Below are 26,518 nucleotides of genomic sequence, written 5' to 3' on the forward strand. Positions count from 1 at the left end.
ATGGAGATATTTATTTTTTTCCCTCTCACATATGACATATTCAGTTTCTTTGCTGTTGATCACTGTTTCCAGCAATCAAAAGCATTATCCATTAAGGAGCCTCTGGTGGCACAAGGAAGTTGGTTGGATTTAGGATACAGTTTATTATAGAAATTACTTGCTATTTTTAAGATTTTTCATCTGTTGTTTGTGGGTCCTATCCCTTTTTATTGGTTGATCCATCTTTTGCTATTTTTAAGCTAGTATGATTTTCCAAGATATTCCTTCATAATAGTGCTGTACGGTATAAACAGCACTAGAATAACGGTAAATAAATTATTTATGAGTAACTAATATTTTTCTGGATTTCAAACTAGCATCTTCAGAGCACAAATTACAACTGTGATAAGACATGTAGCATTCAGGCTTATTGCAGAAACAATTCAAATTGTAACTGAAAAGGAACTAATGTCCTATCAAGATGCCCTCTGGGGTGGGGGGGATTAGATAAGCAAAAATTAATTCTGAGATACTAAATGTCTTAAAGCAACTGTCTTGTAAATCTTAGGTAAATTAATGCATCCATACTTAAGGTTAAGGCAGTGTTTCATACTGGTACTTATTCTCAAAATAATTCTCAGACCTATGGTGACTTCTGTGCAGCACAGTCACAGTTATCTTCTTCCATTTAATCCTATTTTTATCTAGAACACGGTATGCCAATCCTGACTTGCCATACAATGATTGCAAGTGTAGTTTTTATGTTCTTCCTGGCATATTTTAACAGATCTACTGGCCTCCAAAGTAAGCTGTTTTACAATATAAGGAAACTTATGAGAGTTGTTTGAAAAGTTTGGTAAAAAAATAAGTTAAACACATTTTTTTGGAAAAAAATCACCTTTATTTTTCAACATAGTCTCCATTGAGGTCTACACATTTGGTCCACAAGTTTCCAATTTTTTCATCCCATCTAAAAAGTAGGATTTGTTAAATTGTGAAAAATAGTCATTGACAGCCTTGATGATATCCTCATTCGAAGAAAATATTTTCTCACCGAGCCAAATTTTTAAGTTTGGGAACAAGAAGAAGTCACATGGGGGCCAAGTCTGGAGAATACGGTGGATGTGGAACCGATTCAAACCTCAATTTTGCCATTGCAATGGCCAATGCGTGGGATGGTGCATTGTCTTGATGAAAGAGCACATTTTTGTGTGCCACTCTTGGTCATTTTTCTTCAGTTCTTTTTTTTAAATGATCCAACAATGACGCATAATAGACTCCTGTTATTGTCTTACCCTTTTTCACATAGTCTATCATGATAATTCCTTGGGAATCCCAAAAAACAGTGGCCATCACCTTCCCAGTTGACAAAATGGTCTTTTTTGGTGCTCTTTCACCAGGCATTGTTCACTGTTTTGACTGCTGCTTGGACTCAGGTGTGTAGTGGTGGATCCAAGTTTCGTTTACAGTCACGAATTGATGCAAAAAATCCTGCGAATTGCAATTAAACATCACCAAACACTGCATTGAAATGCGTTTTTGATGAACAGTCAGCAATCGCAGCATCCATCGTGCACACACCTTTTTCATGTGCAATTTTTTATGCAGGATATTATACACCTATTCAGCTGAGATGCCTATAGTCTCAATAATCTTTTGTACTTTCACTCGGCAGTCTTCCATAACGATACCAGGGATTTTGTCAGTCATTTCCTTCGTAGTGACCTCAGTCAGGCATCCGGAGCACGCTTCATCTTCGATGGGCTTACGACCACATTTAAACTCATTTATTCAAAAATAAATAGTCTTTAATGCTGGTGCAGAGTCCCTATGAACTGCATCTAACTCTGCTTTGATCTGCGTGGCTGTCCACTTTTTCAAGTGTTTTATCACTACATGAAACTTGTTTTTCTCCATTTTTTATGGAAAATGCAAACACAGTCATTTTAAATGTTTGCTAAACGAGAACTGCGTGTCGCATATGGCTAAAATTTTGTCATGGGTCATGAAAAAGATGATACGTGCCAATATTCGTCCATACATTTGGTATGAATGAATGAATTGTGTCACTGTCTATTGGAAATTTAGCAAACTTTTCAAACAACCCTCATATATGCTCCAAGATGTGCAAGAAGAGACTGATCTTTCAAAGAATATTTGAAGGTTGCTAGCTGGTTGTGTGGTTCAAAAGTGGCATGAAAATTATATTTATGAAAAACTTCAGTTATTGTTTCAGTGGTAGCCCATAGTAATAGTTGTGATCTTGTGCAGGTGTGAAGAATGGGAGATGCATGCATATTTTGTCTATTTTATAGGGGTTGTAGCCATTGGCTAAAAATGTGTCACAAAGATAACTATGTTCTGTGACAAGAGCTGTGCTATTAGAACAAATAGCACTAGCTCTGTGTGTTTTTTGGATGCCATACTGTTAGGATGGATTGTGTTCTTATATAAATACTTTCCTGTGTAGGTTTCCTAAAAACAGCAGAGGATTATGATTTGGTGGCGTGTTTATAAAGACAGTTATAATGTTGGAGGTTTAATGGATTTTTTACAACACTCAGAACGGATTAAAAAGAATTTAATACTTCCTATATTTCGTCCTAGTCACTAGGACATCTACGGGGATTTCAAAAATAACTAATGTAACATAACACAAATATCGTACAATACTAAGCCCAACCACGTGGGTGACAATAAAGTCCTATCTAGGTGGAGCGCCCTCTAAGGGCGGTTGTAAGTGGCCTGGAATATAAAGTAGGATCTCTGGTGATGAGTGTTTCCCAAATTTTCGGAAGCTTAATGCAACCGTATTTATTAAGATTTGGTTGATTTCTAAGAGCTGCTGCTGCTTCTAAGAATAGTCTCTCTTTCTTGAATTTGCTGTGATGGAGCATGGTGGTTTTCTTCCATGATACTCTGTGGGTGGTGTCCAAGACATGGTCAGCCAAGCCTGAATGACCATAGTTGTGTTTACAGATGTAAGACTTGTGTTCCTCTAGGTGGATGGATGCTGATCTGCCTGTCTGTCCAAAGTACCCCACCTCTATACACGAAGTATAAAGACAGTTGTTTCTTTTTCTATGTGATATGCATTTTTCGAGGTTTGCTTTTTACAACCCTCAGTTCTTCAAGCAAAATGTGAACAGACATCTCCTTTCTTCTATTCCTCTTTCCCATACATGGCACTAATGTGCTATAGGTCTGACATGGATCAGATTTAAGAAAGGAAAAAAAAGGCTTTAAAATGTATTTGATTTTTTTTAAGGCCATGAGACCAAATATGCTGTAGTTTGCACCTAGTAGTGTTAATTGCTTGTCTTTCTAGAAACTCCATACAAATTGGCAAGAGGGAAACTTACCACAGTCCCATATAACTGTTTGTATTTTTTCTTTTCCATGAAATATCTCAGTGTGCATTGGATAAGGTTAAGGTCTCTCTGTGGTGCATTGGTAAATAATGAAGTAATATCAAAGTTGATCATGATATCTAAATTTTTTAGATTAAGTTTTTTTATTCTTAAGGCTTTAAAGTGAATAGAATTTTTTAATAAGAGAGAGAGAGAGAGAAAGTTATCTATGGGAGATGAGTGATTTTGCTAACTGTTTGACAAATTTTGTAGGTAGGGTATGGCATCAGTTGTAAGGTGAAAGGAGGTATTGGGTCTGAATTTTTGGGACCTATTATCTAGCCTATTTTCACATGGTAATGTTTTAGTTTTTTGGTAATTTCTTTATGCCAAGATGTAACATTTTAATGATTTATTATTTTTTTTCTTTTGAGATTTGGAGATATCCTGGCAAGGTGATCATTATTTTAGAAGGCTGTGCTTTAAAGCTGCTATTACTTGTTACTGGCCACATCTGAATATTGTTAGCCACCATAGAAAAGAAATTGTATCTGGTGTGTTTATAAAGGGATGTGTTTTCTAGAGCAGATTTTTGTCTAGGAGCAATGGCAAAATTATGACTGTGATCATTTGTTTACATCTCGGGCAGCAACTAAAGAATTTGAAAAAGTCAGAACAATCCATTAAAAAATTCAAAACCCTCTAACAGTAAAACACAACCTGGCCACATCTATAACAAGATCGTATAGTAGTAAATTTATCTTCTGTTTCCATTTGGCTGCAGCATAAAGCATAGACAGGTGTCTGTTTCTATAGATATATTCTGTAATTCCCTGTTTTGGATGCATTAGTATTATTCTGAATTACTGTGGGATCATTTTTTTTTCTCTTAAATCATTTATTTCTGTTTTTCTGTAAGGCGTTAGATGATGCTTCTAACTAATCTGTGATCTGCATTAAGTTAAAATTATTTATTATCTTTGTCTTCTGAATAGTTAGGAATTTGTACATAATCTGTTTTAATTGTTATTTAAAACCATAATGCCTGTGCTCTTTAATATTTCTTGTTGTGTGTGTGTGTCTGCACGCACGCGCGCACACACACACACACACACACACACACACACACACACACACACACACACACACACACTTCATCATGATACCGTCACAGCCCGTGGAATGTTGATTACCATTATTTTTCTTAATTCTGTTGTTTATGCAGAAGATGTTCTGTTCTTTTCTTATATCTTAATTTCTGCATTTCTGTTACAGCCTTTAATCACAGTTAAAAATCTCATTTTAACAGCTCAAAATTTATGAATATGTTTTTTTATTTCAGCGTAATTCAAAGAAGTTGCTGAAGAAGTAGAAAAGCATCATAATAACATAATTGCTGTTACTAAGACAAAGAACATCAAAACTAAAGGAGTTAGATCCTACTAAATAATAAATATAGGATGTTATTACTCTTAGCATCTTTTTCTCTTAGCACAGAGAAAAGCTATTCAAAATGCTACAGTTATATGGTGTCAGTGGGACATTATATCAAGCAATACTTAGTCTTTATTTGAGTTGTAAGTCAGCAGTTAGAATTGAAGGAAGTACATGATGGTTTGATGTTAAATCTGATGTTAGGCAAGGATGTACATTATCCCATCTGTTATTCATTATCTATATAGATCACATTATGAAGGAAAGTGGTATTAAACTTGATATCAAAATTGGAGATGTTAATCTCAGCTCCTTACTTTATGCAGATGATGTTATACTTTCAAATAAATCCAGTACAAGTCTTCAAGATTCCCTAACTAAAGTGAATAACTATTGTAATAAATTTGGTATGAAAATCAGCAATAACAAGACAAAGACAATGAAAATTGGCAGAAACATTGAAAATATCAACTGCATTGTGAATGGAGAACCAATAGAACAAGCAAAATATTTCAGCTACTTAGGCACAATTTTTAGTGAAGATGGTAAATTAAATATGGAAATAGATAAAGAATCAACAAAGCCAGTATGGTAGGAAGTCAACTGAATAAATTTATATTGAATAATAGAGAAATTAGTCAAAACACTAAATTAGCTGTATACAAGACAGTGTTCAATCCAATTTTAACTTAAGGACCTGAGAGTTGGGTTAGAAATGAAACACTTGACCAAAGATAAGAGACCACAGATATGAAAGTCCTGAGGAAAATTAGTCAAACAGATGGCATAAATGGCAATATCATATTAAAAATTAGAATATTAGGAAAGAACTTGAGATTGTTGGTATTCAGGAATGTGTTAGCAGAGCTAATCTCAGGTTGTCTGGTCACTTAGACAGAATGGGAGAGGAAAGTTAGGAAAACAGATGATTGATACCAAGATGAAAGGAAAGAGGCCCAGAGGAAGACCAAGATTAGGTTGATTAATGCAGTACAAGACAGAAATACAAGCTCTGATAATGTTGGAGTCTTTACAGATAACAGATTGATTTGGAGAAAAAATTGTTGATAAGAAGTTAGTAATGATGTAAGTTCTTCATGTAGTACTATCATAATATCCTGTATATCCCTTGAGGGTACATGTCAGGAATTTGATGTTATTATTACTCAAGCAATTGTAATCAAGAAAAGGAAGGAGTAGCGATAGCATTTTGATACCAAACACAGAGATAAACCTTGTGTGACAAGCATGTAGAGTAGTTATATAAGCAAATTTCAAAATGGAGAATTGGACAACAAAAAGTTGTGCTTGTGTTCCCTTGAAGGTTCTCTTAAGGAAGAATCGGATGAATTTTTTGAGTCATTAGAAAAGGCAACTGACATTAAGGAAAGGTAATGCTAATTCTTGTTGAAGATTTAAATAGCAGAATGGGAAATGTATACCAAGCATATAAAAATGTTGTGGGAAAATTTGAAGAAAAGAGCAAAGATAATAATAATAATGCTAAGTGCCTACTGGATTTCTGTGTTCAGGATATAAACTAACTAGTCATCATATTTCAACATAAAGATGTGCATAAATTCACATGGAAAGAAGACAGAAAATAAGATAAATCTCATTGTCTATGTTATTGTTGATAGTGATGGCTTTATGCTTGTTTAGGACATAACAGTATATAAAAAATTGCAATGTCTTAGTTTTAAGCAGGATAAAAATGAATATCATATTGAAAAGAAACATATGTAAGAAATTTAAAAAAAATAAATAAAGTTGAGCATATTTTAGGTTAACTATAGACTCATGTAAATAAATATTATTCAAGAAAAAAGAGTTCAAGAACCAAACTCTAAGAACATGCTGATTGATTCATCTGGGCAGGTTTTTTTAGTTTTTCTATTATCTTCAATAGAAAAATCAGAACTCTGTAGAGGATTCAGGAAGTTAAAGAGGCAGTCAAGGAAAAGAAGAAGAAAGCCTATCAAAAGTTCCTAGCAAATAAGTTGATAGATTACCCTAATTGAATACAAAGAAAATTGTAAGAGAGCTAAACTATGTGTGAAAACTGCCAAATAATCGTTTATTGGGAAGACTTAGTAAGAAGATGGAAGGTAACAAAATGTTTTGGAGACTGTTTAAAAGCTTAGAAATGGAGGAGAGAGTATAACAAAAGAAATCAGTGATAAAGGTGACATGAAAACTGGAATTAAAGATATTCTGCATATCTGGAGTAATTACTTTAAAAACTGCTAAATGAAACAAGGGATTACAAAACAGTTGTAGAAAATATTCAAGAAGAATGCAGTCAGTAACACATATCTATACTTGAGGTAGAAAAGGCTATCAAAACCTGAAATGTGGAAAAGAGTAGATAATATTCAACCAGAAATACACAAATATGGAGTTATAAAAATGAAAATGTTGCAGTGACTGCAATATATAATTCAGAAGGCCTAGTCAGAAGATCAAATTCAAGGATCAATGGAATTCAACTGAATGTGAGAATTACAGTAGAATTTCTGTACTAAATGTTTCAGGCAAGATTTAATCACCCATATACTTGAGAAGAGGCTAAGAAAACTTTGGAGAAGAAAAAGCTGTTCAGATAGGATTTTCATTTTTATGACAGATAGTTTAGAAATCATCTGAATATAACAAAGATCTGTATTTAAGTTTTATAGAGTTGGAAAAAGCATATGGTAACCTACCAAAGGAAAAGCTGTAATATTATTCCATTTACCCAATATAACAGAATGCTATATTGTTATATTGGGAAAATGGAACATTACAGAGCAATACATAATGTATATTTAAGTTTTAAGTCGGCAATTAGAAAGGAAGTACAGAAAGGTGATTAGTAAAAAAATGTATATATATGGATCATGTTATAAAAGAAAGTGGTATTAAACCTGATTATCAGAATCAATGCTATCAAACTTGGCTCTTTAAGCAGATGATATTGTACCCCTAACAAAATCCATTTCGAGTCACCAGGATTCTTAACTAAATTGAATAATATCTGTAACAATTAGCATTAAAATGATGAAAGCCATGAAAATGGACACGTGGAAACATTGAACTGCATTTTCATGGAGAACTTATAGAACAGGTAAAATATTTCAACTCTTTAGCCAAAATTTTTTTTTATATAGATGGCTAATTAAATATGAAAATAGACAATAGAATAAGCAAAGCTGATATTTTAGGAGCCAGTTGAATAAATTTATATGGAATAAGAGAAAAAATAGCCAAAACATCCAATTACCAGTATGCAAAATGTATACAGTGTATCAGTATAAAAGCATAATTTTAACTTATGAATCTCAGAGTTAGATTAGAAATAACAAGTAATCAAAGACTGGAGAATGGAGCTCTGAAAAAAATTAGGAGAGTGAACAGATGGCACCAGTGGCAGAATCATATTAAAAATGAAGATATTAGGAAGGAACTCAACAAATTGTTATCATTTAATAATGCTTGAGCAGAGCTAACCTAAGGTGGTATGGTCATAAACAGAATGGAGGGGAAAGGTTAGTGAAATAGGTATTTGATGGCACAAGATGGCAGGAAAAAAGACCCAGAGGAAGGCTTTGAACTTTATGGATTGATGCAGTTAAAGGTAAGGTACCATAGAAGACTGCAATATAAGATCTGACAATATTGGAGTCTTGACGGTTAACAGGCCAATTTTGAGGAAAATCATTGATAAGAAGTTAGTGATAATGTAAGCTTTTCATGTAGTACTGTCATAATATTCTGAGGGTACATATTAGGAAATTGATGATTTTTTTAAGGAGAGGCCATGATTGCTTTTGTATAGTAATATCATCACCACCAACTCTTTATAAAATTTTTGCTGTTTCATATTTTTCAAAATTCTTCCAATATCTATACAGATGCTATTAATTATTGCACACTTTCTTATTTACATCTGTGCATCAACCAAATATAATTTGGTGTCTGCAAAAAAGTCCATGCAGTTAGCCGAGTGGTTATGCGCTTCATAACCACATGCCTGGGAAAGGAGTGTCCAGTATTCGATTTCTGTCGCTGACATGAGGAGCTTAGGATCTTTCTCAGACATAGCCAAGTTAGCCGGTCTTGGGCATGGACTGTAGAGTTTTTTCTCCCCAGTTTATCTGGGGTTTTTCCTTACCGCAACCAGGCAAACCAGCCCCATGAACACACGCTTCTACAGACATAGGACACCTCCAGGAATAAGGAGTAACCAACCTATTCCGTAGGATTTCAGTTCTGAATGCCTACACAGTAAAAAGTGTAGGTCTACGCGTGAGTGTAAATTAGGATCAGGACATGTGCAAAAAAAAAATTAATGGTGTGAAGTACATTTGAATGTTATTCAATTCTCAAGTTTTTTGCAAGACAAAAATGGTAGGTTCAGTTTTGCCTGGCAGAAAGAATTATTTGTAAGAAGAAGAAGAACATGGTTTTCTGACTTAATATGAATCAGCCTTAGGTATGGAGGTGGCAGAATCCTCTCACCTGTAAACAAAAACTAGCCTGAAAGCATGCAGTTAGCAACATTGTTAAAAACTTCTCATTTAAAAATTGATGTATATCTGATAAGATAATTTACTTAATATTTAGAAAGAGTATGTGATTCGTGTACTTTCCCATTATCAATTAAATTGTCTTACGGTACTAGGATTATAATAATTCACAAAGAAGAATTGTGTTATGCAGTATTATTATAACTGATATTGTTTAATTAACACAACACTTTTAATGTTCATTTCAGCTGGATATGTGGTCTGGCTCAAGATACAAAGTTTTTCAAAAGGTATAAATTTTCTTTTTGTAAGAATCATTGTAAATAATAAATATTTTAAATAATGATTTACTCTTTGATTTTAAAAAACTCTTAATGAATTATCTTATTATGAAAGGGCAATAAAACATGACATAGCATGTCCTAACCCAGTGTCCTCCATACCTGTTCATTGTATACCATGCAATAGCAAATAGAGATATGACAGCTGAGTTTCATCAAGATAACTGATCCAACATTCAGGCTTTGATGAATATATATATATATATATATATATATATATATATATATATATATATGCCCATTCTTTGAGGGCTGCAGTTAGCATTCTATCATATCAGACTGTTTGATATGGTCAGTAATCAGTTTTGTTTATTACTTGTAACTCTCATACAAGTAGAAACCAGTATATATTATTAACCTTTAGGTTGGCACAGATTATTATGCAGTTACTGGAAACTTAAACCATATTGGTATACTCTAAAATGGCTGAAGATAAAGAGAAATAATATTTAGAAAAAAATTAATAACAGAAAGTGTATTGAAAATAAAATTTATATGAGAGAACTATACCAAAGAAAATTAAAGATAATTTATTAGAAATAAAGTTAATGTGAAATATAGTTAAAAGAATAAAGAAAGTAGCTGGCAGTCTAAGGGGCCGGGAAAGAAGACTTGTGGAAAAGAAGCATTAGAAATTGGAACAAACCTATGGAAAAAAATAAAGAAAAATTTGTTATTTTTTCATTAACAAAGAAAAAATAACATACAGAAAATGGTTTATATAGCTCTATTTCTAGAAAGAACTAGAAGTAGAGCTATATAAAATGCATTCAACATAAAATTCTAAAATAACTGAATAAAGAAATTAAGAACAAAATAATATAGATATAAAAATAATTATTATATATTGGCACCTCCATGCAGTACATAGACTCATTATGGAATGTCCACTAGCATTAACACTAACTGTCATATTTTGCTTTGAACTCATTCACTACTCTCCAAACAAAAAGTCTAGTCCACACCTTGCTAACCATATTCTTACTTAATTTCCATGTATAACACCTAGTTTTCTCCACACTAGTCTTGTACTGAAAAATTTCCTATGTATCAGTCCTATAAAACCTTATGTCTCTATCCCCCACCCATCAACCAGTCCTTAGCCCACAAATCTTCAAACTATCCTCATATGGAGCATCCAACAGACCTGCCACCATCTTGGTCACTTACCTCCAGATAAGTTCTACATCTTCTGCATCTTCAAGAAACCCAGGTAACTACATCTGTGCACAGTCCAGATGAAGCCATATCAAGGCTTTATAAAGAAGCTTTATGAGCTATTTTAGCCACTTTTGCAATATGACCTCTGAACTTGAACCCAGCCTGCTAGCATCCCTAAATCATTAGTCTCATTTTTTGTAGCCAGTTCCATTGACATTGTACACAGATGGTAATCTTCTCATCCCAAAATGCATAACCTTTGCTACATTAATAAAACTGATAGCTATTTTGTAATATTCTATACATCTCAACTTCATCTGCCTCCACTTCCACATCAACCCTTGTTGCATCTATTACTGCATTGTCTCCACCTGGATGATACACCTTTTGCAAAATGATCACTCAGTAATTCAGCTATTTCATCTACTTCAGTCACTACCATCAGAATTATTCTACCACCATGGTCATTCTACTCTTTACTTGCTGCATACTGAAAGAACCCTTTCAGATTATCCTTGGCTCCACTCAGCTAATTTCTTCTCATACTCTGATTTTGCTTTCCTTACTATACCACTTACCCTTCTGGCCTTATGTGTTATATACTGCTCATATATGCTGATCATCTTTCTCTTTAAATTTCCTCCAAAAAATTATTTTTTTTTTTAACTCCTGTTTAATACTGTAACTCATACATTTAATTCCCAATTTATTTATTCTATATATACTGTCTGCTACTTGTTCCTTCAACCACCCCTTTCACTTCCCATGCACTACTAACACATTTCCACTGCAGTTTGTCCTCCCATGGCACCACTTTAAGTAGTCTCCTAAGTTTATTCTAATCATCAGCTCTGTAATTCCCCATATAATTCTTCTTTACTGAGAATTTTGCGTGTTAATCACCTCTCAGGTCAAAACTGGCTACAATGTGGCATTGTAGCCATCTTAATTATAGACAAATCCTTTGATATGCAGCTGCTTAGGTAATTATTCCTTAGTAGCTGCACATAAATTTCATTTCTTTCTAGAAACCCATGTGACCTTTCCTCCTTTCAATCTATGTCCTAATAGTTAAAGTGTTCCCCCCATAATAATTACCACCCTCCACTTATTGAGTTTATTTGCCAACACATATAACAAACCATGCACATTCCCTGGCCTATAGTAACAACCAATAAATATTTTGTCCTTTTTCTATCTCACACCAGATGGCTCAAATGCACTGCTTTCCATCTTACTAACTTCCTTTTGATGAGCTCCTACTCTTTTCAGCTAAAATTCATCTGCTATTAGTAATACCCTTCCTCTCATCCCAGTTGCTGTATACGGACTGAAAATACTATAGCCTTCATTCTATGCCAATAACTGTATCATCTTCTGTCAACCACACCTTGCTAATACCAGTAACTTGACCAGAAAGGACCAATGCTAAAAACTTCTACCCCTTGTTCTGAATGTTTCTAGAATCAGATACATAAAACGTATTAGTCTCCTGAGTCCACAACTACACTTACACCTTTTACTGACAACCCCATGCCTATTTATTCGGGAACTGAATTCAACATTTTCTTTCCATTCACATGTTCATTTGCTGTATTAGTGCTGGCACCCTTCCTCCCTAATAACACTAGTTTTACTGATTTTGAACCTCCAGGAGTTGTTGCATTTGCAATCATGTCCCCCCCCTCCCCTAAAATGCAACAATGGAATAACTCCTAACAACAAAAAAAAAAAATGAAAACAAATTATGACATTAAATGAATTAACTAACATTTTGAGAAAAATGTAAAATTAAGAAAAAAAAAGGAATTTTTGGGGACTTGGCATGGAAGAGGGCAATTTGGTTAATGGTTGTAGTTTAACACAGTACAGAAAGATAAGTGATTTTCTGAAATAATAATATTATGTTCATTTGTAGTGTAAGTGTATAACTGAGTGTGCTTGTTTAGTCATTTAGAAATTGCCCATCACCACTTGTATATGGTATTGTTATATTTCCATGTACTTCATGGTATAAATGACACTAACGAGAAAAAAAATTATTTATTTGCTGGTTTTTTTTTCTATCTAGCGTGTTCAGAGAAAATTTACAGCTATGACAAGCACAAAGCACTCGACTAGATTATTATTATTACATGACACCTCCAAGGAGTCCAAGGCTCGTCGAGGAAGGGTACCTACTCTACAACTCTGTCTCCACCATTCAATCTACCAACTATGACTAACTGCAACTATACCAATGCTATCTACCACCCACCACCACTAGTATTTTCACAGACAATCACAAACATCCATGCTCATGGTGGGATACGAACCTGCAGCCTTTCGGCTGGAGAGCAGATATGCTTACCACTCTGCCAACCAGGCCAAGATCATTGTAGAAACAAATCAAAATCAAATAACTGAAAAGGAACTGTCTTAATATGTCATTCCCAGTGGAATGGATAACCATCAAGTTAATTTAAAGTCATGCTATTTGGTCTCAGAATGATTTTCTCCCAAATCTTTGGCAAATTAATGTAACCATACTTGTTGAGTTGAGGAAGTGATGATTCATAACCGATTCTAAAAATACACTGCTGTCCAATAGCTAAGGACGAACTACATTTTTACCTGTATATGAAAAAATTTGCATGACTATAGCCAAATGTAGACATAAATTTATTGCTAGCATACTAATAAATTATATTATGCAAAAAGTGTGTTATAAATTTCAGACAAATTAAATTGCAGTACATTTCTGGCAAACATTACAGTCTTTAGTACAATAGCACCCAGAAGTCACTAACAACTTCTGGGTGCTATTGTCTCAGCACACACACCCTGCCTCACCTTCCTGGGTAATTTAAAACCACTGGAATGCTAAGAATTTGGCATGCTGCGCCATCTGCACTATAGTTTAAAGGACTGAAAGGTATCAGTATTAAGTATTAATACTATTAACTTTAATGCAAATGTGATGCAATATTTATACTTTCAAAAGTGTCCTCTTCATGAAGTATTAATATATTGTGTTTAATTTTAGGAATCATGCAAAGTAACATTAGGGAAGTCTTTAACAGTAACAAATACAAAAATATAATATCGGTGATATTGCTATTCTGTAGGTGTGTAGCACACCCGGAACATGCACCCATAATATATATATATATATATATATATATATATATATATATATATATAGAAGGGGTGAAACGAGCCATAGACTCAGTCCCCCCCCCCTCTCAAACCTTCTATCTGGCTAAGTATTATGTAGATGTGTTCTCTATTTGGCCTCATGGCCCAGACATATTAGACTCCTTTCTCAGTCACCTCAACAGCCTATATCAAAGAATTCAGTTTATGATGGGAAAGGAAAATAACAATAGTTTACCCTTCCTAGACACCCTAGTAACACGCCTTCCTAATGGTAACCTTGCTTTCACTGTATATAAAACCTACTCCCACAGGCAGATTCATTCATAAACTCTCCCACCTCCACTCCTCTCGACAATATGGCATTTTTAAAACTCTAACCAAGAGAGCCCACAATCTTTGTTCCAGTGGAACAAACCCCCTTTCAACCAAACTCAACCACATGCACAACACCTTCCTTTCCAGTGGCTACAGCGATTACAGAATTAAAAAAAATAATCAGTTCCTCCCCATTCCCCAGCCATCTCTTCAGAAGGAGTTCAGAAATGCTATCACTATAACCTACATCCGTGGCACATCAGAAAAAATAGCCAGGTCCTTAAAAAAGTACAACCTCCACACAGCGTTTAAGCGCCACTGTAAACTTGCTATCCTTATTCATTCTACCAAAGATCAGCTCTCTCCTCTCTCAGTGCCTGGAGTTTATAAAGTACCCTGTTCCTGCAAGCTGTCTTACTTTGAACAGACAGGTAGATCGGCAACCATCCACTTAGAAGAACACAAATCATACATCTGCAATCATGACTATGGTCAATCTGACCTGGCAGACCATGTTTTGGATACAACCCACAGGATCTCCTGGGAAAAAAAAACACCATGTTCCGCCATATTAAATTCAAAAAAGAAAGACTATTTTTAGAATCTGTGGCAGCACTCAGAAAGCAACCAAATTTAAATAAACGGTTGCATAAAACTTCCCAAAATTTGGGAAACATTATCAGAGATCCCACCTTACATCCTAGGCCACCTACAAATGTCCATAGAGGGTCCACCACCTAGATAGGACTTTAGAATTACCTGCATGTTTCACTTAGTATCGTGCTGTATTTGAGTGTGTGTTACATTAGTTTTTTTATAATTCCTGAAGATGTCTCAGTGGCTGAGACAAAATATTGTCACCAAGTGCTGTATATATTCCATTAAGCCTGTGATGTCCTCACAGCACTTATGCCTCAAGACATAGACAAACCATGGTAAGGACATGCTAATGTCTTTCATATAACCAATTTCCTTCCCATCTGTTATCCATTCCCACCTCCTCAATGTATACAACAAAATGACAGGTGACAATTTGTCACATATCATCATTTTTTTTTTAAATATATAAAATGGAGATGATCAATGGACCCTCGACACCACAAGGTAAAAGAGGGTATAAGGAAGATGACATGAAGATGATGACAAAATGGAAATAGATAGCTAAAGCAAGACTATTTACAAGTCAATTATTACTGGATATCTAGAATGTCACCTTGCTAAAATTTTTGCTCACTACACATAATTAAAGAACACCTTGGATTTCTTTTGGTTGGAAGCAGTCTCCTTTCGGTTGTGTTTTTTTCTTCTCTTACAATGATTGTCACTTTCCGCGTGTGTTGTCATATAAAATAATCAATGTCTGCCAGTCCATCAGTAATGTAATATCAGCAGGAGTATAATAAAAAAACAGTGCTTTGAATTTTTATTGAGAAAATTACTGCTTAGAGATATTTTTAACTGCTTTAATGCATTACTTTGTGCCACTAATTTTTTCTTTCCAAAGGAATGTGAACAAACATTTGGACTAGTCACCTGGCCAACTGATAATGAAAAACTGTTTAACTTGAGTAAATAGTCATTATCAGTTATCTAATCAGTAACATTACTTCTAATAAATCATCAAATTCTTGACATGTACCCTCAGGGAGTGTACAAGATATCATGATAGTACTATGTGAACAAGTTACATCATTACTAACTTCTTGTCAACAATTTTTCTTCATATTTATATGTTAACTGTCAAAACTCCAATATTATGAGATCTTATATTTTTGTCTTCTAAAACACTTCTGACTGTATCATTCCACCTAAATCATGGTCTTCCACCAGCTCTTTCCTGTCATCCTAGCTACAAATAGCTGTTTTGTTAACCTTTCCTCTCCCATTTTAAAGTGAGCATACTACCCAAGAACACATTCCTTGAATGCTAACAGTGTCAATTGCTTTCCTAATATCCTCATTTTTAATATGATACTGCCATTGATGTCACTTCTTCACTTCCATAATCTTTCTCAAAACCGTCATATCTGTAATCTCCAGTCTTTGATCAAGTATTTTTTTCTAACCCCGCTCTTAGATCCATAAGTTAAAATTTATTTGAACGCTGTCTTGTATACAGCTAGTTAGTTTTTGATTAATTTTTCTCTTATTCTATATAAATTTATTCAGTTTTTACCATGCCATCTTCACTACAAATTGTGCCTAAATAGCTGAAATGTTTTATTTGTTCTATAGGTTCTCCATTCAGGATGCAGTTAACATTTTCTTTGTTATTTTAATGCTGATTTTTCATGCTAAATTTATTAGAGCAGTTATTCAGTTCAGTCAGGGAATCCTGCAGACTTGTACTGGATTTATTTAGAAGTATAACATCATCTGTATAAACTAAAGAGCTGAAATTAATGTCTCCAGTTTTGATATCAGGTTTAATACCCTTCCTTCATAATGTGATCTATATAGATGATGAATAACAGTGGAGATAACATGCACCCTTGTCTCACACCTGATTTAACATCAAACCATCTTCCTGTACTTCCTTCAATTCTAACTGCTGACTTACATCTCAAATATAGACCATGTACTGCTCAATATACTGTCCCAATTATATCATGTAACTGTAGCATATTGAACAGCTTCACTCTTAACACCTTGTCATATGCTTTTTCTAGATCTACAAAATTTAAATACATTTCCTTTTTATATTTAATTGATTTCTCAACTGTTTGTCTTAAAGTGAATATCCTGACCTCTGTTTGGCTTGACCCCAGCTTTTTCTTCTCCAAGTTTCTCCACCTCAATGTTTCTTAGCAATTTCTCAAGTATACTTGCATAAATCTTACCAGGAACACTCGGTAGTGAAATTCATCAGTAATTACATTGTTTTATTTCCCGTTTTATAGATCAGTACTATGAGAGTTCTACTCCAGTCATCTAGAATTTCACCCTCTGACCAAGCCTTCTGAATTATGTACTCTTTGAGCATTTCTGGTGAATGATATTGAATATCATTCACTTGTACTGCCTTTTGACAATTTTCAGGTTTTTGACTTTTTCTACTTCAAATATTGATGTGTATTCCTGATTGCATTCCTATTGTTTCGTTTAGCAACCTTCCAAAGTAGTTACTCTGGACATCTAGAATATCTTTATTTTCAGTTTTCAGGTCATCTTTATCATCTCTAATTCCTTTTACAGTATGCTTTCTTCCATCGAATATTTTTCGAGCTTTCTTGATATTTATTTTATATGTTCCAAAGTCTTCCCATGACTTCTGTTTTTCTGGTGAAAAAACAAAAGGCATGGGAATACTTTGAAGTTCTGGTGAAAAGAATTTTGTTTCTTTTCACCAGAACTTTTCTGGTGAATTTTGTTTAGCTAGTTTTATACAGTGCTTTGCTTTCTCTCACTACCTCTTTAACTACCTAAGTTCACCATAGAGTTCTGATTTCTCTATTCTTACAGAGACCCTCGCTACCATGCCTCTCTGGCTGAGTCAATGGGTGTTTGCCACCGAATCTCCAAGGTTTGGTTCTTGTTTTCACACTTTTTGAATAATGCTTTTGTATTTGGGTCTACAAGTCACCTCTGAAAGCTGCTCAATGTTGATCCATTTTAAAACTTTTTTACACACTCTTCTTTTCAATAAGAAATCCAGTTTTATCTTGCTCCAAACTAATGGAGCCAGATCTACCACTTTCAATTTCAAATCCTCAGTATGCTTTTGCATCTTGAACCTGTGGAAAATCATCAACAATGACATAGTCAGTGAGAGTTTTCTTATTTCTTGCATCTTCTTTCTATGTGAGTTTGTGCACATTTTCATGTTGGAACATGGACTAGTTATTACTAACTAGTCCATTGAACATGGATTAGTTAGTAATAACTAGTCCACATCCTGAACAGAAATGTAGCAGGTGTTTGTGATAATTATTAACTTTGCTTTTTTTTCCACATTTTCCTGAAACATTTATGTATGTCTAGTAATCATTTTCTACCTTGCTGTTTAAATCTCCAATAAGGACCAACTTTTTCTTTTTCATTATTTCAGTTCTGGGTTTTATAACTGTGGTGGCATGTTGTGTTGTAAATCTTATCCTAAAAATATTTTGAATAAATGCATGAAACATTGCCTTATCATTTTTTATTTATTTATAAAAACACTCTTGACATACAATTATGTTTTGGTCAGATTGAAACATACAATCCTGTCCATCCCTTCAAATCTATCTTAAGATACCACTCTTGAGTTAGGTAGTCTGTTTAGGCTTAGGTGCTGATTAGAACTCCTGTTGGATGTTTAATATAATGAATTAAATAACAGTTCAATGCTTTAAAATTTAATCTGTCATAGAGGTGTCTTCACAAGTAAATATAAATGGTAACAAATGTACAAGCAACACAAAGTAAAACGGACCTTAGTAGACCAAACTCTAGCTAGAAAGACAACCTCTATGGGCACTAGTAAGGAGCTAGGAATGCTTAAGAATTTTGGGGAGTTTTACATAATCCTACTTATTTAAATTACATTGGGTTTTAAGGACAGCTGCAGATTCTGAAAACTACCTCGCATTTGAACTTACTCTGATGAAACGTAGTTTTTCATTTGATTCTGTGAATGGTATCGAAAGCATTGTTTGCTAGACCTGACTATCAAACCTGTATATTCATGACCTGACATGAATATACATGTAATCATGACTTAGTCATGATTACATGTATATTTTTTGTGTTCTTCCAAGTGGATGTTGGCTGATCTTCAAATCTGCCCATAGTAGGCCAACTTCAGGAACAAGGAACCCTATATACACAAGGAAATAAACTTCATTTTGAAATTTACAGGTCATCATCAATGGCAGGAAGGCTAGCAGTACAAGGTAGAATAACAGGGGATTATTTAAAATTTGTGTGAGCATGCATGATGGTATAAAAGAATAGTGAGATATGTGAACTGCAGTAATAAATATATGTTAAAAAAATGTTGATATCTGATAACGATGAAGCTTTCCCAAATTTTTGATAAGGAGAGACAATCATTCCAATTCAAATTAGGATGATGAAACAAGGTCTCAGCACTCTCCTTAAATAAACACCCAGACCTGAAGCAGCATTGATGGATTAAGCATTTCCTAGATGAGAAGATTCTGTTTGGTGTCAATTTCATGTTGCACAAGACAAGATTTCTCAAACTTTTTTTTAATGATGTAGGACTGTTGATCTTGTAATCTTTTTGCCATAGAATGTCCATTTTGTCCAAAATAGGAAAGGGGCAAAGAACTTAGTAGATACCAGGCAGAGAAAGAGGAAATCATTTATCTTTAGAAGAGGGAAATCCATGAGAAGAGTTTGTTGAATGGAATAAATGTACTAGGTTATATTGGGACTGTTTCAAGGTTGTTGGAGGGAAGAGAAGTTTGTAAGAATCGGATATATTGTACATTGGTCCATGTATTTCTGGCATTTCCGAACTAATCTCAAGAATCCTCAAGAAATATAACCCAATACCTGCATTTATTCCATTCAACAAATTCTCCTAATGGTTTCCCTCTTCTAAAGATTAATGATCTCTTCTTTCTCTGCCTGGCATCTACCAAGTTCCTTGTGATTGCCATCTTTCCTATTTTTCAGGAAAACTGGATTCTGTGGAGAAAAGAAATCTGGCTCTGCACGACATGGAATTGACACTGATCACAGAATCTTTTCATCTAGAACACATTCCCTCCATTGAGGAAACCTTACTTCATTGTCCTAACTTGAATTGGAATGACTGTATCAGACATAAATTTTTTGTGTGTGTGTGTGTAATGTCTTGTCTTGTCTACAGTGGAACAAGTCATTCTCAGTAAGGGCCTTAACTTTGAAGTTTGCTCCTGGAAATTACCTAAAGAAATTTTGTTAGCAAAAGTGCAGTGAGTTACATCTATCTTCTCTCTACAAGAGGCATCACTGCTCAGTTCAAATCAGCACTTGCCATAAATTCTGCGAAACTTCTGTAGATAGTCTTTCACCTTTAGAACGAGCTGCTCTCAATAAGCTTAGAAATGGTTTTGACATAGTGATCTTACCTGCAGACAAAGAAAATGCTACGATTATCCCTGACTCAGATGATTATGACTATAAAGTTAGACAGCTTCTTAACACTAACACTTACTCCATTATGGATCATGACCCTACTAGAGAGCTTCAAAATTGCACCAATAACCTTTTAAAAAACGTCCTATGAATTTAACAGAGGAAACCAGACTAGCTCGTCATCCTCTTCCTCCACCCTGTCTATATGGTCAAAATTCATAAACTAGACACACCTCTACATCCAATAGTAGAAGGGATAGATTCTCAGACATATCTTCTTGCCAAACATCTAGCAAAACTACTAAAGAGCCTGACAGGACAATCGCCATCCTTTATTAAAAACATTTCAAGCATCAGCAATATTATTGATGAACATGACATTTTAGCAAGCTTTGATGTAATTAATTTGTTTATTAGTGTTCTTACTGATGATTTACTTGCACTGCTACAAGATAAATTCTCTAAGAAGGTTATGGCACTCCTCAAGCACTATATTTCTTCTGAATACTTCAAATATAAAATTACAACATTCAAACAGAACTCTGGTCTAGCCTTGGGCAGTCTTCTTTCACCAGTTTTTGCAAATCTTTATATGGAAACATTTGAAAACAATAAGCCCTACAAGAATACTATCATAAACCAAAATTATGGAAAAGGTATGTCTACTTAGTGTGGAACCATGGACTACCTTTACTTCTACTTTTTCATGAATACCTGAATCAACACCCTAATAAAATGCACTTATGAATTAGAATGGGTTCACTTCCATTTCTGGACCTTCTACTAACTAAGGAATTGGGTAAATTAAGTCTCTATATTTTGAAAGCTACACGTATCGCTAGATATCTACATGCCTCATCCCATCATTATAGACCTCAAAAAGTGGGTATTATTTTCACACTAGGAGAAAGAGCCTGCTGACTCATCATTAACAAAGACAAACTAGCCAAAGAACTTCAACATTTAAGAAACACTTTCCTCCAAAATGGCTATAATGACCACATCATCTCTAGATTACTCAACTGACACAAGACCAGAGAAATTTCTAATGAAGAAGAAAATAGTGGATTCATCATGCTCCCATATATTAGCTCTATTTCCATAAAACTAGCAAAAATACTTCAGGAATATAAAATCAAAGTTGTGTTTACCCCCTTTATGAAGATAAAATCGCTGCTCCAATCTGCAAAACCTTGACATAGCCCACTTCAATATCCAGGTGTTTATCGGCTACGATCCTTTTGCCGTTCATCCTACTATGAACAGACAGAAAAATTAATTGAGCAAAGCATTGAAGAACATGTCTGCGATATTGAATACCATAGAAGTGAAGCCTCAGCTTTGTGATTGCATGTCCTCTCTTCAACTAACCCACAAGATGCTTCACAAATGAGTCAAGTTTTATGGGATACAGAACTAATACACTGTTGCTATGATACAGCTGAGAGAAAAATCTGGGGATCTTTGGAAATAGCATTAGATCATAAACATCTAAATATTAACTAAAGTATTAAGTTATCTGAATATGTCATAGCCTTCATTAGTCAAACACGTTCATGTGAATGCCTAAACATGCAGAATATTCTGAACAATTGGAACAATTAAAAAACATCAGTCTCTTCTATAATTATATAATGGTTGTCACCTTTGTTAGTCCTTACTGTTTTGTCTACTAGTTTGTATATTTACACCTGCAGAAATTCTGTGAAATTAGGATGAAATGTTGTGTTACCAATTAAAATGAATGTTATCATCTTATTCCAGTGTTCTGCCTTATAAACTTTAGTAATACAGTATATATATATATATATATATATATACACACACACACACACACACACACAAACAGACACACACATTACTACAGCTCACATATCACATTGTTCTTTGTACTATCAGCTGATACTATCTATTTTTAAATTATCTGTTACTGTTCTACTTTGTACTGCTAGTCTGTCAGCTCCTGATAATGACCTGTAAATGTTGAAACATTTGTCAATTAACATATTAACATTTATCAATTTATTTCTTTGTGTGTGTGTGTGTGTGTGTGTGTGTGATCTAGTCTTTCAACTATAACACAGGTATCTCTTAAGCAACCTGTGTGCATGAGGTGCGCATGCACGCACGCACACAGAGAGAGAGAGAGAGAGAGAGAGAGAGAGAGAGAGAGAGAAAGAAGTGTATAGGAAAATACACATGCAAAGATAGGCACTGAAATGAAATTATCCGTTACTGTTCTACTTTGTACTGCTAGCCTGTCAGCTCCTGATAATGATCTGTAAAAGTTGAAACATTTATCAATTTATTTCTTTGTGTGTATGTGTATTTCATTTTTCTCTCATTTTTTTCATTTTTAATTTTGTGTGTATGTGTAGTTCATTTCTCTCTGTCTCTTAGGGAAATGTGATATTGCATTACTGCAATCTGTATGTAGAGAAGGTTGAGAATTGTGAGATGGAGTATGTATTTTGCTAATTCTGTTTGAACTGTAGCCATTAGATAAAAAGATGCACGAGGGGGGGACGCGAAAGTTCTCATAAACATCTAGAACAAAACTGATATTAAAGCAACTGATATAACCACAAGAAAGAACATAAGAGGATATATGAATATAAGAACATAAGTTACCTTCATAACTCTGTTACTGTTATGTTCTTTCTTGTGATTATATCAGTTGCTTTAATATAATTTTTTTTCTAGGTGTTCATCAGAACTTTCCAGTTCCCCCCCCCCCTTGTATATGGTTAAGTTCACCTGTGAATGATGCTTTGTTGGAACAGAGATTGATGACTCTCTTAGTGTTAATAATACCATACTACTGAGAGAAGGGATGATGAACAAATTTGTGAATATATCTACCACATAAGTTGGTGTTCTGTATACTGTAAACAAAAGATTATCATTTGGAAAACATGTTATTAATGTGCCTTGAAAGACTAACTTCATTCCATTTTATTTTATGTCCTGTGTTTGTTTGTTACAATTTATATTTTACCTCTGAAGATGTCTCTGACAGAAATGAAATATTGTGAGGATTAAACTTGTTCAATTCATCCCTTGTGTGCAGGTTTCATTCTATTAAACAACTACCATGAGATAATTAAACTGAAATATATGTAGATCTTTAATTGACCAGTGATTTATAAACATACAATGCCAATGGAGCTGTTCAGCTTCAGGGCTTATAATGGTAAGAGAAAACTCAAAGTGGCTATTACAGAGAAAATGGAGTAAACACTATTGTATAAATTAAAAATTAAAACAGATGCGTAACATTACATGCATGGAGCATGTTATATTAGTCACTATTGTGTGAGCACACTCTGTAGTTTTGAACGAAATTAACAGAAACCAGGGAATGATAATAGCTGACATATGAAAAACCTTAATAAGATTGCTCAGTCTGCCAATGCTTCTGTTTTAATTTTTAATTCATATGATAGTGTTTACTCCATTTTCTCTGTAATATCCACTTTGAGCTTTCTTTTACCATTATAATTCCTGAAGAAGCCGAACAGCTCCGTTGGCAAAACTTGTTGGCATTGTATGTTTATAAATCACTGGTCAATTAAAGATCTATATATATTTCAGTTTAATTATCTCATGATAGTTGTTTAATAGAATGAAACCTGTGCAAGAGATGAATAAAACAAGTTTAATGAACCCCGAGCCCGCCAGGCTCGGGGTTACATCACTTAGATGGCTGATTCCACACCTGCAGCTGTCCAGAATTGCAAAGTTAGAACTATCTTCTTCTCCTATCTGCAGAGAGGCTTTCTATAGCCCATTAATACAAGAAGACTTTAGGCGGGCTAAAGGCTGGTCCCATTATTAAGGTATCTTAATTGAGTCAGCACCCGCAGAACACGAGATGGACATCTCTGCTGCACTGTTCTGTAGATGGTGCTCCTTTAAAAGAGTCATATCTGGTGCCTCCCCAGCATGATTGGGTAAGGGATGGCATTAGACTCCTCCCCGAGTTCGAGTATATTGACCTTATCTGGACGAGAATCAGTGCCCTGCCCACTCGAGCCCGCACAGCTCGATGTGGTAGTGACAATTCAAACTGTAGGACTGGCTGCCACTACAGTGAGACATTGTCTCATATAGCCCAGTGTTGCTTCTGCACCCATGGGGTTCGCGTGTGGAGGCATGACGCTGTGGTCTCCATTCTGAACAACCACTTTAAGAACAAAGATTAGGAGACCGCGGTGGAACCACATCATAGGGCCTCCTCGGGTTTGCGTAAGCCAGACTTAGTGATTAACCTCCCTACCGGCCGATGTGGATGAAATAGTGACACCAAATTGCACTTCTTATCCATGTTATTCAATGGATGTTAGAGCTTCGTATCCAGATTTAGCTGAACGTCTATAGACGTCGTGGCCAGTTGGGGGTTAAAAGAGATGGTGACATTTGGGTACTTGATGCCCAGGTGGTGGGAACAGGGTGCCCACTAGCCTGTAGCCATAATAATAAGGTAAACTATTATAAGAATAACCAAGATCTAGTTAGTAAGATACGGGAGAAGCATGGGGCAACTCCGAGGTTTATGCCACCATCTCTTTACATGGCGTATGGAGTGTGCAGATAGCTATAAGGACTTAAAACAGCTTGGGCTTATGCAGAAGGATATAAAAGTTCTTTCCTTGAGGGCACACTGGTGGCATGGTGTTGCCACCAGAGAATGACTACAATGATAACTAGAACAGGCATAAGGTAAAACACTTGTAAAGGCTTAGGCCTATATCAGGTCTGAATGTGATGTAAGGGTAGTACTGCCCATAATCAGTACAAAGATTTAAAAAATAATAATAATAATAATTGAGTGATCAAATATAGCTCAAATGAACTACTATAAAATTTAAGCCAGGTACTAATTTTATTAAAAGAATCATTACAAATCACATTTAATCTACTATAACCCCAGTTCAAAGTTGAATATTAGAACTGGGGTTATAGTAGATTAAATCTGTCTGCCACATCTGTTCAGTGGAACATTAGATGGTTTCATAGCCTTCCAAATTTGAAACAATGAATTTAGTTAATGAAAGAATTAGACTACTTTAAAATTATCAAAAATCTCTCTCCTTCCATTTCTGTGCAGACATGTCGCTCAAATAATATTGGTCCAAATTTGGAATATAAATGGTTAGTTTCTTAGAATTTCAGACCAGTCAGACTAAAATGGTCTGGTTCTTTTCGCTTCAGGTTACATCTAAAAGTCAACAGCCTTTTTCAACCACTTTCAACATCTTTCAACTCGGGAAAGGAGAAACTTGTTTACATTTGATTTAAATGCCTGTATGTTGTATTCCTTGGGAAATACGTCAGGGAGAAGACTGTTCCACAGTACCGCAGTAGCAGGGATGAATGAGGAGGAAAAGAAACTTCTTCTGTGGGTTTCAAGGTGTACTGTGAAAGGATGTTGGGCAGCAGCTGTACATGTTCCAATGGGCTTAGTACGGAGTGAGGGAATCATTGATGCAGTTTCAGATGACCATTTCCCATGGAAATATATATAGAATATATAGATTGCAAAGACCAAGCATCTATGTGAAAGTGAGGGGAGCGAGTTGGTTAGAGATGGGTCATTTATTAGTCTAATTGCTCTCCTCTGTATTGAGTGAAGCATTTTGAGGGAGCTTTTAGGAGCCCCACTCCAGATGTGATGAGCAGTATTCGATGGCTGGGCGGATTTGTGATTTGTATTTGTAACAGCTGTTTAGAGGTGAAGTAGCATCTTGGAAGAGAGAGGCTCGAGATCGTTGTTGGCATCTTTGTGACCTGCATTCATGGAGAAATCCTGAGTGAAACATGGGTCCATCAAGGTAATATTCGTTCATGTTACAGACGTATTACTCAAATGCCATTAATGTCTTCTGTATACATTGTTCAATGTACATGATTAAAAATTAAAATCCAAATTAGAACATTGCATATGTTTAAGTGAACATATTCCTGCGACTGGAAGGATTAACTTTTTATAGGATAGCAATGTGTTATCCAACTATCATCATCATCAAATTCCTGCCATGTACCCTCAAGGGGTGTACAGGATATGATAATACTACATGAAAAATTTACATCCTTACTAACTTCCTATCTACAATTTTCCTCCAAATCAGTCTGTTACTTGTCAAGACTCCAACATCATCAGATCTTATATTTCTATCGTCTAAGGCACTTTGTACCGTATCAATCCACCTATATGTTGGTC

The 26,518-nt window shown here is 34.8% G+C and overlaps 1 protein-coding gene across 3 annotated transcripts in view; it reads left to right on the plus strand.

Moving 5' to 3' along the window:
• MED27 (mediator complex subunit 27) overlaps positions 1 to 26,518 on the plus strand; it is a 139,424-nt gene that overhangs the window by 49,086 nt on the left and 63,820 nt on the right. For all 3 annotated transcript variants that reach the window (XR_016548665.1, XM_090396611.1, XM_090396613.1), the window contains exon 6: positions 9,520 to 9,561. Coding sequence is in view for 2 of the 3 variants with exons in the window: in XM_090396611.1 (XP_090252737.1) it covers positions 9,520 to 9,561 (42 nt within the window). In the remaining variant the exon portion in view is untranslated. The remainder of the gene's footprint in view (positions 1 to 9,519; positions 9,562 to 26,518) is intronic.

This window comes from Typopeltis vanoorti, chromosome 8, assembly GCF_054136105.1.
Source record: "Typopeltis vanoorti isolate ZY-2024b chromosome 8, IOZ_Tvanoo_1.0, whole genome shotgun sequence".
NCBI lineage: Eukaryota > Metazoa > Arthropoda > Arachnida > Uropygi > Thelyphonidae > Typopeltis > Typopeltis vanoorti.